General features: G+C 32.0%; 2 protein-coding genes across 2 annotated transcripts; both read left to right on the top strand.

Moving 5' to 3' along the window:
• The first annotated feature begins 1,065 nt into the window (after positions 1–1,065).
• Positions 1,066–7,247, top strand: LOC145329293 (uncharacterized). Its single transcript, XM_080173352.1, has 2 exons — positions 1,066–1,137; positions 5,920–7,247. Exon 2 carries the CDS (start codon positions 6,261–6,263, stop codon positions 6,711–6,713), a length of 453 nt encoding a protein of 150 aa, XP_080029478.1. The 5' UTR covers positions 1,066–1,137; positions 5,920–6,260; the 3' UTR covers positions 6,714–7,247.
• Positions 7,248–14,926: 7,679 nt separating this feature from the next.
• Positions 14,927–19,663, top strand: LOC145330304 (uncharacterized). The gene is made up of 3 exons (XM_080174948.1): positions 14,927–14,982; positions 16,872–16,945; positions 18,501–19,663. Exon 3 carries the CDS (start codon positions 18,585–18,587, stop codon positions 19,620–19,622), a length of 1,038 nt encoding a protein of 345 aa, XP_080031074.1. The 5' UTR covers positions 14,927–14,982; positions 16,872–16,945; positions 18,501–18,584; the 3' UTR covers positions 19,623–19,663.
• The last annotated feature ends 92 nt before the right edge of the window (positions 19,664–19,755 follow it).

The following is a 19,755-nucleotide window of genomic DNA, read 5'->3' as shown; positions in this document are numbered from 1 at the left end:
TATCACAATTAAAACAGGTATTTGGACACTCTTCAGTTAATGGGTTAGAAATTGGTGGTATTATCCTCTTAGAATTTTTTTTTCAATTTTGAAAATTTGAGTCCCTCCCCCCCCCCTTTCCCGACAGCGAACTATGAACTCTGGCCGCAGCGCTCGGATCCCTAGCCTGCCTAGCCGCAGCGCTCGGCCCCCTTGCCTGCCTAGCCGCAGCGCCCGGCCCCCTTGCCTGCCTAGCCGCAGCTCCCGGCCCCCTTGCCTGCCTAGCCGCAGCGCCCGGCCCCCTTGCCTGCCTAGCCGCAGCGCCCGGCCCCCTTGCTTGCCTATCCGCAGCGCCCGGCCCCCTTGCCTGCCTAGCCACAGCGCTCGGCTCCCTAGCCTAAAATCTAACCTAACCTAAATTTGAAAAAAAAATTTCTAAGAGGATAACGCCAAATTGGCTTAATGTTTATTAATTGTCTATGGAAGGTTTTAGGCTATTTTATATTTTTTGGGCACTTATATACCTAAAGAACAACACCTTAAAGTGAAAAATAAAATTTATAAAATTGTGTTGTTATTATCGAACTAAAATATAAAATATATCTCTTTTTAAAAACAAAGCTTTTTATGATTAGGGTCTGTCCGTCCGTCCATCCCAAACATTTGCCTCTTTTTTAAGATTTAAACAGGTTAGAATTGTACTATCGATTTCAAATTTTGCATGGTGATTTAGAAATCATAGCAACTCTATAATTGTTACCAGAATGTACTCAATTCATGATATAATTATCCGATTGGATTTTTGGAATACTGATTAATGTTCGTTTGTCCTCCTATTTCAAACCTTTGCTTTCATGGATGTTGTAATCCTTATTATTATTTTTCTTTATAAATTTATGTACCTTACCTCGAAAATTCATGTAATTTGTATCTTGTTTTAATTTCATATAATATTTTATGTGCAAAGCAAATCTACAATATTGTTATCTGTCAGTTTATACTCATCAAATAACCTTTGAATTGTGCGTTTTCGAAACTGACTATTTCATATAAATAAAGAATATATAACTCATTTAATTTATTTTCAGACTGAATGTAAAATGAAATAAAACTCAAGATTATAAAACTAAAGTCAGAAGAAACATAAAGATAAAGAAAGTAAGTTAGTTTTTTATACAGGGTGAGTCAGAAAAACTGAGTTTTCCGATTTTCTGATACAACCAATAGGAATATGGAAAAAACAATTATAGGTTCTTGTTCTCTATAAAAATATACATTAAACTTAGAAAAGATGTTTTTGAATATTTCTGAAAACAACGGCGCTTTTTAGAGCATAAAGATTTCAAAAAGTGTGTGTGATGACTTTTTCGTCTATTATTTTGTATTTTTTGAGTAGATTTATTTCTAATAAAATATTTCTGCCATTCTAAACAGATGCAGACTGGCCAGAGTGTACGTTTTGTACGTTTTGTACGTTTTGTACGTTACGCATCGAATCTGTGTACGTTCTGGACGTTATTTTGATATGTGTACGTAACGTATTTTGAAATTTGTATTTTTGTACGTTTTACGTTTTTTTAAAAATAATAAGAATCAAATATTAGCAGAAAAGTAATTTGTATGTTTTGTACGAAAATTTTAACAAAAACTATAGGTGTATTATATTAAATAAATTCAATATTATCTTAAATTTTCATAGAACAAAAATATGTAGGTAAATTATGCATATATGTTATTAAAACTTACAGTTTAAATTTATGGATTTAAAATATATGTCCTATAGATTTAGTTTAAACTATTGAACAGAAAGAGATATGCAGTTGACTAAATTCAAGTTTAAATGCATTTCATGCAACTACCCCTTTAATAGATTTTACGATAATTTTTTTCAAATTCTTTATATACTTGGGTAAATTTTCCGAGATATCATATGGTGCTCAGTTTAGGATTAAGAAGTCTTAATTTTTGGTATCTTCAGTTTTTAAAGAATAAGAATCAAATATAAGTATAAAAGTATTTGTATATTTATTTGTATTTGTACAAAAAGTATTACAAAAATAGTATATTATCTATAATACAAAGTAGAATGATGTCTGTCCGTCTGTATATCAGAAGCTTAATATCTCAGTAACCACTGAACCTATTGGGCTCTACTCTTCATGGAATATACCTAATAGTCCTGTGATGGTTTTTTGCTTTTTTTTTCTTTGGGGGAGGGACACTTAAAGCTTTTTACTTTCTACTAGGAATAGAGGCGTCGCCCCTAGCCTCTAGAGGCTTCGTCCCCTCTTTTATAGAATCGTTTATTGGAAATTTGTCCAAAAAAAAATATAAAAAAAGATTGTGATTATTTTTTTCATTTAGTCTTCGCCCCAGGGTGCGGTGGGGGTTCCCCCACCCCGCTGATTTGCATTAGTTTATAAAAATAAATTGAGGGGTGGTTGATTTTTTTTGGAGGGTGGGTTTCCCACACTCTAAGAAAATAGCCTAAAACTACCACAGGACCAGTAGATATATTCCCTGATGATTAGAACCCAATCTGTTCAGTGGTACCAAGATCTTAAGCTTTAGACAGACAGGCACTGATTTACTTTGTATCAAAGACTAGTATTTTCTGAGATCTTTAGCAATAGACAAAATAACCCTATATCCTATTATATATTTATCCTATAAATCCTTTTTTTCTGTAACGAAGAATCTCGCTAACTGCTGAACCGACATGATCATTGTGAGGTTGTAGGCTATTTTCTCTGTCCTTCCATATCCCTTCAAGAACCTGTATTCAAAATGGTAGAAAAATAGCCTAAAACCATCTCGGTAACTGTATGAAGTAGTTATGAAAATCTTAAGCATCAGACAAAAAACTTACTACTTTATTTAATAGAATATACTTAGTACGTAATAACAGGATGTATGTCTCTCTGTCAGTTTATTTGTACCGAAGGTTCTCGCTAACCGCTAAACAGATATGGTTCTCCTTTACAGGGTAGCTTCTCATAGGTCCTGGGAGAGGGTACAACCACCCTCCCAAGAGAAATTACTCTTAGAAAAAAATCACCACCCTTCCCCTATTTTCTCTTTCTTTTTAAAATTGAAATCAGAAATGGGGGTGGTCTACTCCCCCCTCCCCCACTAAAAAATTTATTAGCGAAGCTACTCTATAATCACTTTGTCAGTCCGTTATGCTATCGGAGAAACGTGATTTTCTCGGCTCTTGTTATTTGATTGAATAAGTTCACATTCTACATATTTTCATTGAGATTTGCCTTTTGGTTGGGGTGCTAGAAGATCTATTCCTAGATTTTCTTTTTTTCATGGTTTTTTCGACTTCTATTCAAGATAGACGGCTGAAATTTTCAGGGAATAAATAAATTCACATTCTACATATTTTCAAAAAGTTTCTTTAAGTTTTGTCTATTTGTTGCAGTGCTAGATCGATTCCTAGATGTATAGGTTTTTGTGATTTTCTCTACTCATATTCCTGTTAGACGGTTGTAATTTTCAGGGATTGTATTAGTTTTTATTCTTAATACTTCCACTAAATTTCATTGAGATTTGCTTATTGGTTGGGGGGCTGAATTTATTTCTAGATTTTCACGTTATTATATATTTTTAAAAGGTTTTGTGATTTATTTAAATAAGTTAAATGCTTATTTTTTACGACACTACTCTATAGTTTATATAGTTCCCAGATTTCCATTCATAACTTTTGAGCTTCGCTACTTAAGGATGTTGTCATCCTTGTTTTTTACTTTTTATTTTTAAATAAAAAAAATGGGTTTTTAATTCAACTCCCCCCCCCCTAATCAAGTTCCTCTAGAGGCCTCTAAGGGCGTAGTCGCTGGTCCTTATAATAGGATATACTTTGTACATAATAACAGGATGTCTGTTTGTTTGTACCAAAGAATCTCGCTAACCACAGAACCGATATGGTTCTCCTTAACAGGATAGCTTCTCATAGGTTTTTGGAAGTTTTATAACTATTTTGGGGAAGAGTGTCACCATCCACCCTCCCAAGAGAAATTGACTTTAGAAAAAAAACTACCTCCTCCCCCCAAAAATGAATTTTAATTGCTCACTGATTTTAAGTTAATTTTTTTCCAGATGTCTATAAATAACTTTTGAGCTTCGCTACTTATGTATGTTGTCATCCAGGTTTTTTTTTATTGAATTCAACTCTCCCCTCCTCAAGTGCCCCTAGAGGCCTTTAGGAGCGTAGACGCTAGTTCTTTTAAATAGAGTAAGAGGATATCTTGTGTCTGTCAGTTCGCTATGGTTCTCCTTTACAGGTAGCTGCTAGTAGACTTAAATGTATTGATAATAGGTAACTAGGAAATTATTTAACTTATTTTTATTAGGAATGTACGTTTTTGTACATTTTTTTACTTTTTTTTATGTACGTAACGTATTTTTTTTGTGTACGTTATGTACGTTTTTTATTTTCAAAATTGGCTGGCCAGTCTGCAGATGACCACACATATTCTTTATTCATTAAAGTTTTTATTCAACAGATTCTAAATATTTAACATCTTTAAAATACAATTTATTTAAATAAAATTTTCACAGTATAAATCAGATTATCAGATGATGACCTGATTTAATCTTCAAATTCCCGCCCCCTTTTGACAAATTATGCTTATATTTTATAGTCCGTCATAATAACTTAATAATCAAAATAGGGTATTTAAAAAAAAACATTTTCATCAAAAATGAAATGTGAAAAAATGACAAATTGCAGTATTCTAAAAATGATTTTGTAAGGAGCCAAAAAGCATTTCACCATTAAAACTCATTTAGGTACTTTTCTTAGACCTTTTTTCGAAATTAATATTGAAATTCTACGATCTTTTTTATACAAAATAGATGAGTTATTTTAATTTTTCTTAATAAACATTTTTCACACAATGCATTTTTTGACACCATACACCTATCATAGAGGCCGCATTTTTAGAGATAATAAAAGACACCTTTTACAAGTTTGATGTGCTTTTGTACAGAGAAGAAGGACATATAATTATTTTTTCTGTATTCCTTCTGGTTGTTTCTGAAAATTGGAAAACTCAGTTTTATTTGACTCACTCTGTATATAAAAACAAGTTTTTAAACATCCATAAAAGCTATTCAATTTAATATCAGATTGTTGGACATTAAAACATTAACACCAGTTGAGAGTGAAAACTTATTAAGCAGAATGTAAATTTACACATCTAATCAAAATTGTTTGTAAATTTGAAGCAAAATTTCTTGAATAGATGATACAGTTTACATTTTTAGGTATTGAAAATTGATTGATTGATTAGCCATAGTTTCTTAGGGTTTGGACCTAAGTAGTCATGGAGTAGGCTGAGACACTTTTGTATAGCCACTAGGGCTATCAAGCTCCACGTTCAAGCATATTATGACTTGACCCGCTATCTCATGAGAGCTACTCATTATTACCTCACCCTCTCCAAGTAGGGCAGGTGTCCCAAATTAAGTCACCGTAATGAATAACGCTCTCCCCAGAGGAGCTTGGGATAAGGGTAGTACTGATATTATGTACGTGACTATTGAGTATCCAAACTTACTCAATAATCCCCTTCTTACACAACCAGGGGAAGTTGCGTGAATGTATTCAACTGAGAAATTCGAGTTGCCACACGGGGACTAGAACTTTAACTCTCATCACCAACGTTACCACTGAGCTACGATGCCCCTTTGATAATTAGGATGCTTTGCTTACAACAATCTACCTCGTTGTCCTAGGAATCAGAAAAAAATCAGACGAACAGTTAAAAATCAACATGTTTTAAATTTTTGATGTACGGAAATAATGGTAACGGTAATGGTTAAATAAATCTTAAATTCATAAAAATGAAATGCTTCAAAAATAATGATAAATAATTGGAATTATTATCTTTAAAACTACACTAGTTTTACAATAAACATTATTTATTCCAGGTGCAAGGACAATTAATAAACTATCATGAACAAGTGTCATATCTGCTGCAAGAAATTCTCTACAAAGGACTATTTAACAGTACATATGAGAATTCATACAGGAGAAGCCTTTTAAATGTGATATTTGTGAAAAGGCATTCTTTGACAAAAGTAATTTAACGAGACATAAGAGAATCCATACAAGAGAAAAGCCATTCAAATGTGATACATGTGACAAGACTTTCTCTCAACAAGGTCATTTAACTGAGCATAAGAATATCCATAAAGGGGAAAATCGATACTCTTGTGATACGTGTGGAAAGACTTTCCGTGACAGTAAAGATTTTACATTACATAAAAGGATGCATACAGGAGAGAAGTCATACTCTTGTGATACATGTGAAAAATCTTTCCTATATCAAACGGAATTAACTGAACATAAGAGATTCCATACAGGAGAGAATCCATACTCCTGTGATACATGTGACATGGCTTTCTCTACACGAGGTTATTTATCTAACCATAGAAGGAGTGTTTTATGCCAGAAACCTTATTACTCAAGTTTAGAGTTGTCACAGCAAAGCAAATCAGCTGGACATCACAAGAACTTCGTAACTACTAAAAACTCAGTTCCACCTTCTGCTTCTACCAGTTTTGTTGATTGTGGGGAAGCTGATATAAAACTTGATATAAAAGAAGAAGAAACTCTTGATGAGGATCCTGTATCTATAAAGATTGAGGCTGAGAGTGTGGAAGTAATTATAAAAGAGGAAATAAAGGAGGAAGAAGGAATTGAGAGTGAAGAATTTGTTTAAGTAGAAAAAAAAAGTTTGATAAATTAATAAACCTAAATTGCGAATTTGTTGTAAACGTCGTTTAGTAAGTACTTTATCAAATATTTGTTCATATTTAAGATTTGATAATATGTGTAAATAATATTGCTTCTCTAAAATCAATTTTAAAGAAAAAATCATAAATCTTTGAAAAAAATGTTATTTGTATAAATGTGTAAATAGGTAGTATCTTATATACCTACTATGTTAGCTTTATTGTTTATTATTTAAACATAAATCTGAGTTGCTCTAACCCTTTGGGAATACCTTGTACATATCCAATTTAACCAACCTAAGTTTGAGGAATACTAATAAATATAAAATTTAAAAATTGAGGAAATATCAACTAAATTGTATAGAAATTGTTTCTATTTATACATTTTTTTCTATCCTATTGAGCAAGGTATGTCTACCTTCTCTAATTTTTATTATTTCTCATTTTCTTACATTCAATTAATCAAATCTCATTAATAGAATTGTGTTACTTGTAAAATGATTATTATAATTATTTTCAGACTGAATATTATAAAAAGAAAAAGCATATGAAGAGTTTGAGTTTAACAAAGTGCAGTAAGTTAGTTTTCTATATTACAAATATTATGTAGCAGAATCTTTAGAATATTAATATTAAAGATGTAGAATGTCTATCTGTCCGTCATAAAAGTTAATTGGTTTTCTGTAATCAACTTATTATTTAAACAGTTGGGGTTTATGATTGTTGTTTTCTGTAATATGTATTATAAATAAAAGCTGAAGATGGACATTTGATAACACATCAAAAGTATTAATACTATAGTCATGTTTATATGTGTGGATAGAAAAGAAAGTGGGGTTAGAATTACATGTCAGAGGAGAGTTTTCATAAAGTACATCTGGAATACGTTTACCTACATAAGGACAGACGTACCTTACACTAAAATCAGTATTTGACATGACAAGTGTCATATCTGCTATAAGAAATTCTCTAGAAGATGCGACATGACAAGACATGTGAGAATTCATACAGGAGAGAAGCCATTCAAATGTGATACATGTAATAAGGCTTTCAGGAGAAGATATGAGTTAACTGCCCATAAGAGGGATCCCGTGTGGGAGGAATACCATGGGAGGTATCCCGTGTGGGAGGAATACCGTGGGAGGAATACCGTGGGAGGTATCCCGTGTGGGAGGAATACCGTGGGAGGTATCCCGTGTGGGAGGAATACCGTGGGAGGTATCCCGTGTGGGAGGAATTCCGTGGGAGGGATCCCGTGTGGGAGGAATACCGTGGGAGGTATCCCGTGTGGGAGGAATACCGTGGGAGGTATCCCGTGTGGGAGGAATTCCGTGGGAGGGATCCCGTGTGGGAGGAATACCGTGGGAGGTATCACGTGTGGGAGGAATACCGTGGGAGGGATCCCGTGTGGGAGGAATACCGTGGGAGGTATCCCGTTTGGGAGGAATCCCGTGGGAGGGATCCCGGTTGGGAGGAATCCCGTGTGGGAGTAGTCCCTTTTGGGAGGAATACCGTGGGAGGGATCCCATTGAGAGGAATCCAGTGGGAGGAATTCCGTGGGGAGGAATCCCGTGACTACCTAATTTAACTGTTTAAAAAATGGTATGAGATGACTTTGTTCACCAAGTCTATTTTTGTAAATACTAAGACTACTTTTTGAGAAAAACATTTTATTTCTAAGTTTGATGACAACAATTCTTATATACCATCTTTAATTCTTTTTTTTTTATTTCACAAGTTCTTTTCTTCACATAGTGCATTAAATGCGTTACTTATAGTAGTGAATCTTTTAAATGTTTTTGTAGAATATGGGTAGAAAATTTTAATCCTTTCAAATATATATAAATGTAATGTAAACTATTAAACGGGAAAAAATATGTGGTTCACTAAATTCAAGTGTAATCATTCATCCAGTTGGACAACATCATTTTCATTAGATATATATTTCTTGGTCTATTACAACATCTAGAAGAGGCCTCTCTACTTGGTCTATTATAACGTTTTCTTCTTATATCTAGTCTATGGATGGATTCTTACTTAGGTAGAATATTGGTCTATTTATCTCCAGATTAGCTACCTAGATAGAAATAACAAATTCAACTATTTTCACAACTACCCCTTTCTTTATTAGACTTGTGTAATTTGTAAAATAATAATGATATAATTTTTTTCAGACAGAATAATAGATAAGACTGTAGATTACAAAGCTGAAGTCAATTGAAAAAAAGAGAAATAAAACTTAAATTTTGAGTTCAGAATCAAAGTAAGTTAGTTTTTAACATGTACAAGGATAATTTTGTCCATAACAAAACCCAACACGCAAAAACATTTTTAAAAGCATGATTGTTATCATAGTTTATATGGATTGCTAAGATATTATTTTGTGTGTGTCATGTATATTGCATATAAATGGGCGCTTCCACATAATTAAAGAGAGAGAGGAGATAGAGGGATATAGAGTACATCTAATAATTATTCCTACATAGTGACTGATGTACGGAAATCCTAATTATAGAGTAGCTTTAAAAATGAAATAATAAGATCAAAAATCAATAATTTCTATTCAACCATTACATTAAATATTGTTTATATTCCAGGTGCAAGAACAATTAAGGAATCCATCATGAACAAGTGTCATATATGCTGCAAGGAATTCTCTCAAAAGAGCGATTTGACAAGACACATAAGAATTCATACAGGTGAAAGGCCATATAAGTGTAATGTATGTGAAAAGACATATACACAAAATGGTGACTTAACAATACACAAGAGAATTCATACGGGAGAGAAGCCATACTCTTGTAATACATGTAATAAGGCTTTCTCAAAACAAAGTGCTTTAACTAGTCATAAGAGGACCCATAGGTCATACTCTTGTGATAAATGTGAGAAAGCTTTCCGTACAAATAGTGATTTAAAAATACATAAAATGATTCATACCGGAGAAATGCTATAATAATAATAAATAACTCATACACGTCCAGGGATGGGGGTAAAGGGGTGCTTACCCCAAACTTTAAAAATATTAGATTCTAACTCCGCCCATTTTTCATTGATTTTTTAGAACAATAGTAGTAGGAGGGGTTGTTTAATATTATTATAAACATCAATTATAAAAACTAAAACTAGGGAGCGGGGTTGGTTGGATTATAAAACCATATAAACTTCTGTACACAATTTATATAAATGCTGTCACTCCATGTTTGTCAGCTTCATTTTTATAAATGTTTTCATCCCTGTTTATTACTTTCTTTTTACAATTTTTAATAGCCAACCTTTCTTACATTTGTCTGTACATAGAATTATTTAGCTTGAATATAATTTTTATAATTTTCATTGGTTGTCTGACAGGCTGTTTTTTCTTGCTTTGCTTCTATGGAAGCTGTCATCCTTGTTTCAGTTTGAACCTGAATGCTGTGTTTATTTAAAAATATCGGAAAACCAATTTTGTGTTTTTATTAACAAAACTAATATTTCAGGAGATTGAGAGAGGAAATACCAGCATGATTACATGTGATATTTGTTACAAGAATTTTACAAGGAGACATAACTTGGTAGTTCATATGAGGGTTCATACTGGAGAGAAACCATATTCATGTGATCAATGTGAAAAGACATTTGCACGGAAAGATAAGTTGATCTTTCATGAAAGAATCCATTCAGGAGAGACACCATACTCATGTGACCAATGTGGGAAGACTTTTACAACTAGTAGCAACTTGACTGTCCATAAAAGGATCCATACAGGTGAGAAGCCATACTCATGTGATCAATGTAAAAAGACATTTTCTCACAATGGTGATTTAACTAAACACAAACGGATCCATACTGATGAGAAACCATTCTCATGTAAACTTTGTGACAAACATTATATCTCTAGTTCACAGTTATCAAAACATAAAAAATCCCTAGGACATTTAGAAATGACGAAAAGCTGTAATAATACAGTTCAACCTTCTGTATCTATTAGTTTAATTAAATGTGAAGAAGTTTATATCAAGGAAGAAATTAAAGAAGAAGAAATATTTGATGAAGATCCTCTCTCTATCCAGATGAGAGCTGACAATATTAAAGAAAATATAAAACATGAAATAGAAGATCCTCTTTCTTGTCAACAGAATTATGATGAAGATAGAATTGATGATATTGATATTGTTCATCATAAAATAGAAATATAAACCTTTAATTGTCATAAGATACAAATGTTTATATACAGAGACAGGATTAATGCTCAATTCATATAAAAATCTAAATCTTATTTTTCATCTTAAAAATCTGCATTTTATTAATTTTTGTCACAAATCGAAACAACGTCCAAGCTTTTGTGTTTTACATTAATATGTGAATATTTAATTTTTCTATTTTGTTTCTAAATTAAATATACTTACTTTACACTTGGTTTTACAGGATCTCCACATTAAATCTGTCTCCATTTTATTTCACTTACAACTTGCTATTTAAATGTTTTTTTTACATAAGTAATTTTGTTGTTTTCCAGTATAAAGAAAATCATTTATCATTTATCTTGTAGTGTAAAAAAAATAATTGTCTAATGTAAATATGTTATTTTCAGATTAATTTATAACAAACACAAAAATGCACAGAGTATAGATATCAATAAGAAAGAAGTTTTATACAAATTTTGTTTATAAACACACAGGTTATTCACTTTATTATTACTAAAGGTTTTACCCCGAGAGGAAATAAAGAGGGTCATATCTCTTAGGTAGAGTGACAACTCCCTTAATGGTGTTATTTTCTTATTTGTGACCAATGCAAAAATTTTCTGATAATTGTAGCTGTTTGCAAGATCTTTGAGTATATTTATATTTATAAAGAAAGATCTGTAAATATTCGCAGATAATAAAAAGTGATATGCTTGTCAAGGAGCTTCAAGCCTTTTTTTGGACGGAGGGGTGGTTATTTTATCATTATTTGGTTAAATGACGCATCTGAAAGTTTTACCCCTCGGGTAAGCTGTACCTTATTTGTAAAAACCAAGGGCTTTTAACCATAGTTAGAAGTTAAGCGCTAATACATTTTACTCCTGAATAAACATACTTATAATTTCCATTCAATTTAGATGACAATTTTAATATCACTTTTATTAATCCAAATCTTTTCTCATTTATCTAAACAATAATTTGCCGCCAGAATTTTCTTTAAAATAACTCCACATCCTTTATAAATAACATTTGTTTGTCCAGTTTCTGATTGAAAAAGGGAGGAGTCTGATTTGAGCATCTTTATTAAGTAAATGGGCGGAGATTTTGTGAGGTTTTAATATTAAACAAAAGTTAACTATTGTTTTAATGTTAGATTGATAATAGAATCAATGTCAGTCAGCAACTTACATTCACAGTGAACAGAGAAAAATCCATCTTACAGATCTACTTTATTTTATATATTTAACTGCGAAGATTTTCTATTATTACGGTCTGACCATCTGTAACGGTCAACTCTTTCCATTAATTTCGACATGTTAGGATTGTCTTATCGATTTCAAACTTTGCATGATGATTCCTATAACAGTTAGGTACAATTTAGGAAGCGTAGCAACTGTATAGTCATTTCCAGAGCGTATGTACGTCTATTTAAAAAATGTAGATTTGAACCTTTCTGACAAAAAAATTTTATGTGTTATAATTATCTTATTCATCTGATTTTCGGAATACTGATTCCTATTACAACTAAGGTACAATATTATAAGGAGTCATCTCTATCATCAAGTTCTTATCTTGTAATTATGCAGCTTATAATTTACATATAATTTTCCTTAGACATAAAAATTTATAGTTATTCAGTTCGTTTGTCCTACTGTTCCAGAGCTTCGAATTATAAATGTTGGCATTCTTGTTTTTCAAAAAAAAATTTCACTCAATTTCCGAATATCACACCTACTCTATATATCACTTGATATGTTGGTCTGTCTGTACTGCCCTGCTTCAAATTTTATAAGAAATAAGCCTTTCCTCAGCTTTTATCAAAGATAGATTGCAGATTTTTTTCAGTGGTCCCCAAAGTTTTATAATAACGTTTTCTTATTCGTTTGCATAACAACTTTGGGGACACTACTGAATTTTGGTTGGCTGATTCATTAAGTTAAGTGTTCAACCGTTTCAACCACAAATTTTAATCTACAGAAGGGGTGAATATGTGCGTCATCATAGGGAATTTACATCAATTTATTGGACATTGTCTCATCCTTTTAGAAACCTGGATTTTTCTGCTAGTCTGGTTTATTTGAGCTTGGCTTTTAAAGATATTGTCATGAATGTTTTTCTTCTATAATTACAATTTATTTCCAGTTTTATGTGAATGTATTATTTATATTTACCACTCTAACTCATATACTTCCTGGGATGGGGGTAAAGAGGTGCTTACCCCAAACTTTTAAATCCCTCATTTTACTCCCCTGCCTCAAATATCAAATTCTAACTCCGCCCATTTATCATTGATTTAGAACAATTATTATAAACAATAATTATAATAACTAAATCTGGGAAGGGGGGAGGGGGTGTGTGGGTTATAAAACCATATTAACTTCTGTACACAATATAAATGCTGTCATTCCATGTTTGTTAGCTTCACTTTAATAAATGTTATCATTTTTGTTTATTACTTTCTTTCTACAATTTTCTCTTTTTAAAAGTAAAAAACTTCTTACATTTGTCTGTACGTCTATAACAGGAGCTCTTATCGTAAATTTAGGCATGTCAGAATTGTTCTGATGATTTTTTAAACAATGAGTAAAGGATCTGTAAAATTGTTGCTAGAAAGATCATTTGTCCTTTAAAAATTATTTATCTTTATTGACAACATCTTGGATACGACTTTTACAATTTTTCTTGCTTTGCTTCTAAGAAAGTTGTCATCCTTGTTTCAGTTTTAACCTGAGTGTTGTGTTGTGGAAAAACAATATTTTGTGTTTTTATTAATAAAAATAATATTTTAGAAGATTGAGAGAGGATATACCAGCATGAATACCTGTCATATTTGTAATAAGAATTTTAAAGAGAAAAGTCATGTCAGAATTGTTCTGATGATTCCTTTAACAATAAGTAAAGGATGAATAAAATTGTTGCTAAAAAAGTTGTTTGTTCTTTAAAAATTATTTTTTATTGACAACAATTCAGATACGACTCTTTGTTTGTTTATATGGAAGTTGTTATCCTTGTTTCAGGTTTAACCTGAATGTTGTGTTTATTGGAAAATATTGGAAAAACAAAATTTGTGTTTTAGTAGATTGAGAGAGGATATACCACCATGAATACCTGTGATATTTGTAACAAGAATTTTACACAGAAATCTAATTTGCTGGTTCATAGGAGGGTACATATTGGTGAGAAGCCATACTCATGTGATCAATGTGAAAAGACATTTACAACTAGCAGTCACTTGACTAAACGTAAAAGAGTTCATACAGGCGAGAAGCCATACTCATGTGATCAATGTGAAAAGGTTTTTTCTGACAATAGTGCTTTGACTAAGCACAAAAGGATCCATACTGGTCAGAAGCCATTCAGAAGGCATTCTCACAACAAAGTTCATTAGCTGATCATAAGAGAATCCACACAGGAGAGAAGCCATACTCTTGTGAATTATGCCTAAAATCTTTTTCCTTCAATTCAAGCTTAACAAATCATTATAAATCCGCTGGACATCTCAAGAAGTTAGAATCTACTAAGAATACAGATTCACTTTCTGCTTCTACCAGTTTTGTTGATTGTGGCGAAGCTGATATTAAACTAGAGATAAAAGAAGAAGAAACTCTTGATGAGGATCCTCTCTTTATCAATATGGAGGCTGAGAATATTGAAGAAACTATAAAACAGGAAATAGAAGAAGAAGAAAGTCAGGATAATAATTCTCTTTCTTGTGATCAGAGTTCTTTTGAGAATTATATAAAGACTATTGACATTGTGAAAGATTAAATTGAATATGCTTAACTCTAAGATAATAATATTTTTATCTAAAAAAAGAAAGCTCAATTTTCAGTACCTAAATTAAATAGCTGTATATAAAAAGATGATATTACCTACCTACTAATTTATTTTTTACTTTTTTATGTAAACAAGAACTTTTTTCATTCTATTTCTTCTACATTTTTTAATTGATTTTATAAGAATTTTAAAGTTATCTCTCTGTGTAAATCTGTAATTCTTGTTAGTTTTTTATTTCTTGATTATTATTTATTTTCAGAACATGAAAATGAAAGATACCATGGAATAATAAGAATATCACAAATAAAAACAGGTATTTGGACACTCTTAAGTTAATGGGTTAGAAATTGGCTAAATGTTTATTTATAGTCTATGGAACTTTTTAGGCTATTTTATATTTTATGGGCACTTATATACCTATAGAACAACACATTAAAGTAAAAAATAAATTTTATAAAATTGTGTCGTCATTATATAACTAAAATACAAGCTTTTTATAATTAGAGTCTGTCCGTCCGTCCATCCCAAACAGTTACCTCTTTTTTTAAATTTAAATAAGTTAGAATTTTACAATCGATTTAAAATTTTGCATGGTGATTCCTGGTACGATTTAGAAAGCGTAGCAACTCTATAATTGTTACCAGAATGTACTCCATTTCAAACATGTGTTGATTTTTAAATTTTTTTAACAACAAAATTGTATGTGATATAAAGGGGGGGGGGTTTAATGCAACCATCTCGTAATCAGTGATTAAGTGGCACTTAGAATTCGAATTTCGATCTGAAATTTTGCATGAGTAATCCTTGGTAGGTCTATTTTCCCTAAATCGAACAAAAAGTTGGAAAAGTAGCGGCTGGCTGTTACCCAGTTGCCATATGGATGGGCCGCCACTATTTTTGGTAGTATTTTTGAGCTTATCACCCACAAAAACCTTCCCCTAGACACGTCACAAGCCCTATCTACTCATTCTACTCTTGGCCGCTCCCAGCTGAGCTGCAGCTGTTACCCAGCTGCCATATGGATGGGCCGCCACTATTTTTGGTAGTATTTTTGAGCTGAGCACCTTAAAAACCTACCCCTAGACACGTCACAAGCCCTATCTACTCATTCTACTCTTGGCTGCTCCCAGCTGAGCTGCAGCTGTTACCCAGCTCCCATATGGATGGGCCGCCAATATTTTTGGAAGTATTTTTGAGCTCAGCAGCCATAAAAACCTACCCCTAGACACCTCACAACTCATATCTACCCTTCATACTCTTGGCAGCTCCCAGCCGTTTTCAGCAGGTTCTAGCCGTTTAGCAGCTGGTACTAGAAATTTTTAAAAAAAAATTATTGCTATTATTTACCATGAATTAAACCCAAAATATGTTTTTAAAAGTTGATTCCTACGTAATTAATGATGAATTTACCCTGAAAATAGGCAAAAAATGGCTAAACGGCTGAGCTGCCAGCCGTTACTTTTCCACCTTTTTGTTCGATTTAGGGAAAATAGACCTTCCAAGGATTACTCATGCAAAATTTCAGATCGAAATTCGAATTCTAAGTGCCATTTAATCACTGATTACGAGATGGTTGCATTAACCCCCCCCCCTTATCCGATTGGATTTTTAGAATACTGATTAATGTTCGTTTGTCCTTCCATTTCAGAGCTTCGCTTTCATGGATGTTGTCATCCTTTTTATAAATTCATGTACCTTACCTCGAAAATTTATGTAAGGGTATCTTGTTTTAATTTAATATCATATTTTATATGGAAAGCAAATCTACAATTTTGCTATCTGTCAGTTTATACATTTCAAATCAGGGATCTAAAAGGATAAAACAATGTCCGATAAAAATGTACATGTATAAAATTAATACACAAAATTACTCCTTCTGTAGATATAAATTTTTGGTTGAAACGTTTGGACACTCAACTTAGAATACCAACCAATTGGAATGCATTTATAGTCCCCAAAGTTGTTGGTCAAACGAATAATAAAACATAATTATAAAACCTCTAGGACTGGTGTAATAATCAGCTCAATGTCTCCTCCCTCCCTTTTCCCGCAATTATCTTTATTTAAAATAACATCATATCATATTTGCTTGTTCAGTTTCTAATTAAAAGTGGGAGGAGTCCGCGCATTGAGCATCATATTTAAGTAAATGGGCGGAGATTTAGCTAATTTTTATAAATATAACTATTGTTTATGATTTAGGTTGATAATTGAATCATAGTCAGTAAACAACTAACATTCATAGTGAACAGAGAGAAATCAATTTCTATTATAAGGTATTTATATATTATTTATGTTATAACTCCAGACTCATTCTCTTATGCTATTCAATGCTTATGTTTAAGGTCAGTCCGTCCGTACCTCTGTCCAAAATTGTAAGATCTTTTCATTATTTTAGTCATGTTAGAATTGTCCTTTCAATCTCAAACTTATATTGTTATTCCAGTAGTAGTTAGGTAAAGCGTAGTAACTGTATAATCATTACCAGAATTTCTGTACGTCCATTTGAAACATGTTGATCTTTAACCCTCTGACAAAAATTTTTTATGTGTTATAATTATCATATTCATCTCATTTTTTTAATACTTATTCCTATTACATTAAGGTATACATTTACAAGGCATCATTTCTATAATTAAATTTTTATCTTATTAAGCAGCGTTTGCAACAAATTTAATTACAATTTTGTTTAGACACATACTTTTATAATCAGCTTATTCAGTTCTGACACTCTACAAATGTTAATGATCATTTGATCTACCATTTTAAGAGGTTTGCTGTTATGAATGTTGTCATTTTTGTTTTATTAATGTTTGTAAAAATTTGCTGTCAATTTCCTAATTTCGCACCTACTCAATATATTTCACTTGATGTGTTGGTCTGTCTTTACTGCTCTGTTTAAAATTTTTATAAGAAATATGCCTTTCCTCAGCTTTTATCAAAAATAGTTTGCAGATTTTTCTCAGTGATCCCTAAAGTTTTATAATAACGTTTTCTTATTCGTTTGCTTAACAACTTTGGGGACATTAGTGAATTTTGATTGGTTGATTCATTAAGTTGAGTGTTCAATCGTTTCAACCACTAATTTTGATCTACAGAGTGGGTAATTACGTGCATCATCATAGGGAATGTACATCAATTTATTGGCCATTGTCTTATCCCTTTAGATACCTGGATATTTTTCTGCTAGTCTGGTTTATTTGAGCTTGTTAACAATATTTTTATTGTATGAATTTTTTTTTCCAGTTCTATGTAAATGTATTATTTATATTTACCGCCTTAAATCAAAGACGTTCTAGGTTACCGCCCTTACTCATATACGTCCTGGGATGGGGGTAAAGGGGTGTTTACCCCAAACTTTGAAATCCCTCATTTTACTCCCCCCCTGCCTCAAATATTATTATTGCTCCGCCCATTTATCATTAATTAAGAACAATTTAAGTAGGAGGAGTTGATAAATATTCTATGAATAATAAACTAAAACTGGGATGGTGGGATGGTTGTGTTATAAAACATACCAACCTCTGCACACAATATAAATGCTGTCATTCCATGTTTGTCAGCTTTGCTTTTATAAATGTTGTCATCCTTGTTTGATAATTTATTTCTACAATTTTCTCTTTTTAAAAGCAAAGCTTTCTTACATTTATCTGTACGTCTATAACAATAGCTCTTATCGTAAATTTAGGCATATCAGAATTGTTCCTATGATTCATTATTTACAATTTTTCTTGCTTTCTTCTTGTTTCAGTTTTACCTGAATGTTCTGTTTATTTGAAAATATTGGAAAAACAAAATTTTGTGTTTTTATTAATAAAAATGATATTTCAGGAGATTGAAAGAGGATATATCATCATTAATACCTGTGATATTTGTAACAAGAATTTTACACAGAAATCTAAATTGGTTGTTCATATGAGGGTTCATACGGGAGAAAGGCCATTCTCATGTGATCAATGTGAAAAGTTTTTCACTAATAATAGTAATTTGACTAGACACAAAAGGATCCATACTGGTGATAAACCATACTCATGTGATCAATGTGGAAAGTCTTTCACCAATAGTAGTAGTTTGACTGTACACAAAAGAATTCATACAGGTGAAAAGCCATTCTCATGTGATCAATGTGAAAAGACATTCAAAGAAGGTAGTAATTTGAATAAACACAAAAGGACCCATACTGGTGAGAAGCCATACTCGTGTGATCAATGTGAAAAATCATTTTCTCTAAATAGTGATTTGACTGTTCATAAAAGAATTCATACTGGCGAGAAGCCATACTCATGTGATCAATGTGAAAAGACATTCAGACAAAGTAATGATTTGACTGTTCATAAAAGAATTCATACTGGCGAGAAGCCATACTCATGTAATCAATGTGAAAAGACATTCAGACAAAGTAATGAATTGACTAAACACAAAAGGATCCATCATACTGGAGAGAAGCCATACTCATGTGATGAATGTGGAAAGACCTTTGCAACTAGTAGTAAATTGACTCGACACAAAAGATTCCATATTGGCGAAAAGCCATACTCATGTGATCAATGTGAAAAGACATTTAAATCTGGTTGGGAATTGGCTGTCCATGAAAGGATCCATACAGGTGAGAAGCCATACTCATGTAAACACTGTGACAAACATTATACCTCTAGTTCAGAGTTATCAAAACATAAAAAATCTGTTAAACATTTAGAAATGATGAATAGCTGTAATGATACAGTCCCACCTTCTGTATCTATTAGTTTCATTAAATGTGAAGAAGTTTATATCAAGGAAGAAATTAAAGAAGAAGAAATATTTGAAGAGGATCCTCTCTCTATCCAGACGAGAGCTGACAATATTGAAGAAAATATTAAACAAGAAATAGAAGATCCTCTTTCTTGTCAACAGAATTATGATGAAGATATAATTGATGATATTGATATTCTTCATCATAAAATAGAAATATAAACATTTAATTGTCATAGGATACAAATACTTATATCATGTTATTTTTCATGGCCTCAATTAATTTTTGTTCATACTTTAACATTATTTTGTTTGTGTAAATAAAATTATCTGCCCAATGTAAATATTTTATTTT

Source organism: Acartia tonsa, chromosome 10 (genome assembly GCF_053477335.1).
Source record: "Acartia tonsa isolate MP-2025a chromosome 10, ASM5347733v1, whole genome shotgun sequence".
NCBI lineage: Eukaryota > Metazoa > Arthropoda > Copepoda > Calanoida > Acartiidae > Acartia > Acartia tonsa.
This window is presented reverse-complemented; position numbering and strand designations above follow the sequence as displayed.

Excerpts from the sequence above, each read along its gene's own strand:
- LOC145329293 (XM_080173352.1), top strand. The coding sequence starts at position 6,261 with ATGCATACAGGAGAGAAGTCATACTCTTGTGATACATGTGAAAAATCT.
- LOC145330304 (XM_080174948.1), top strand. The coding sequence starts at position 18,585 with ATGAGGGTTCATACGGGAGAAAGGCCATTCTCATGTGATCAATGTGAA.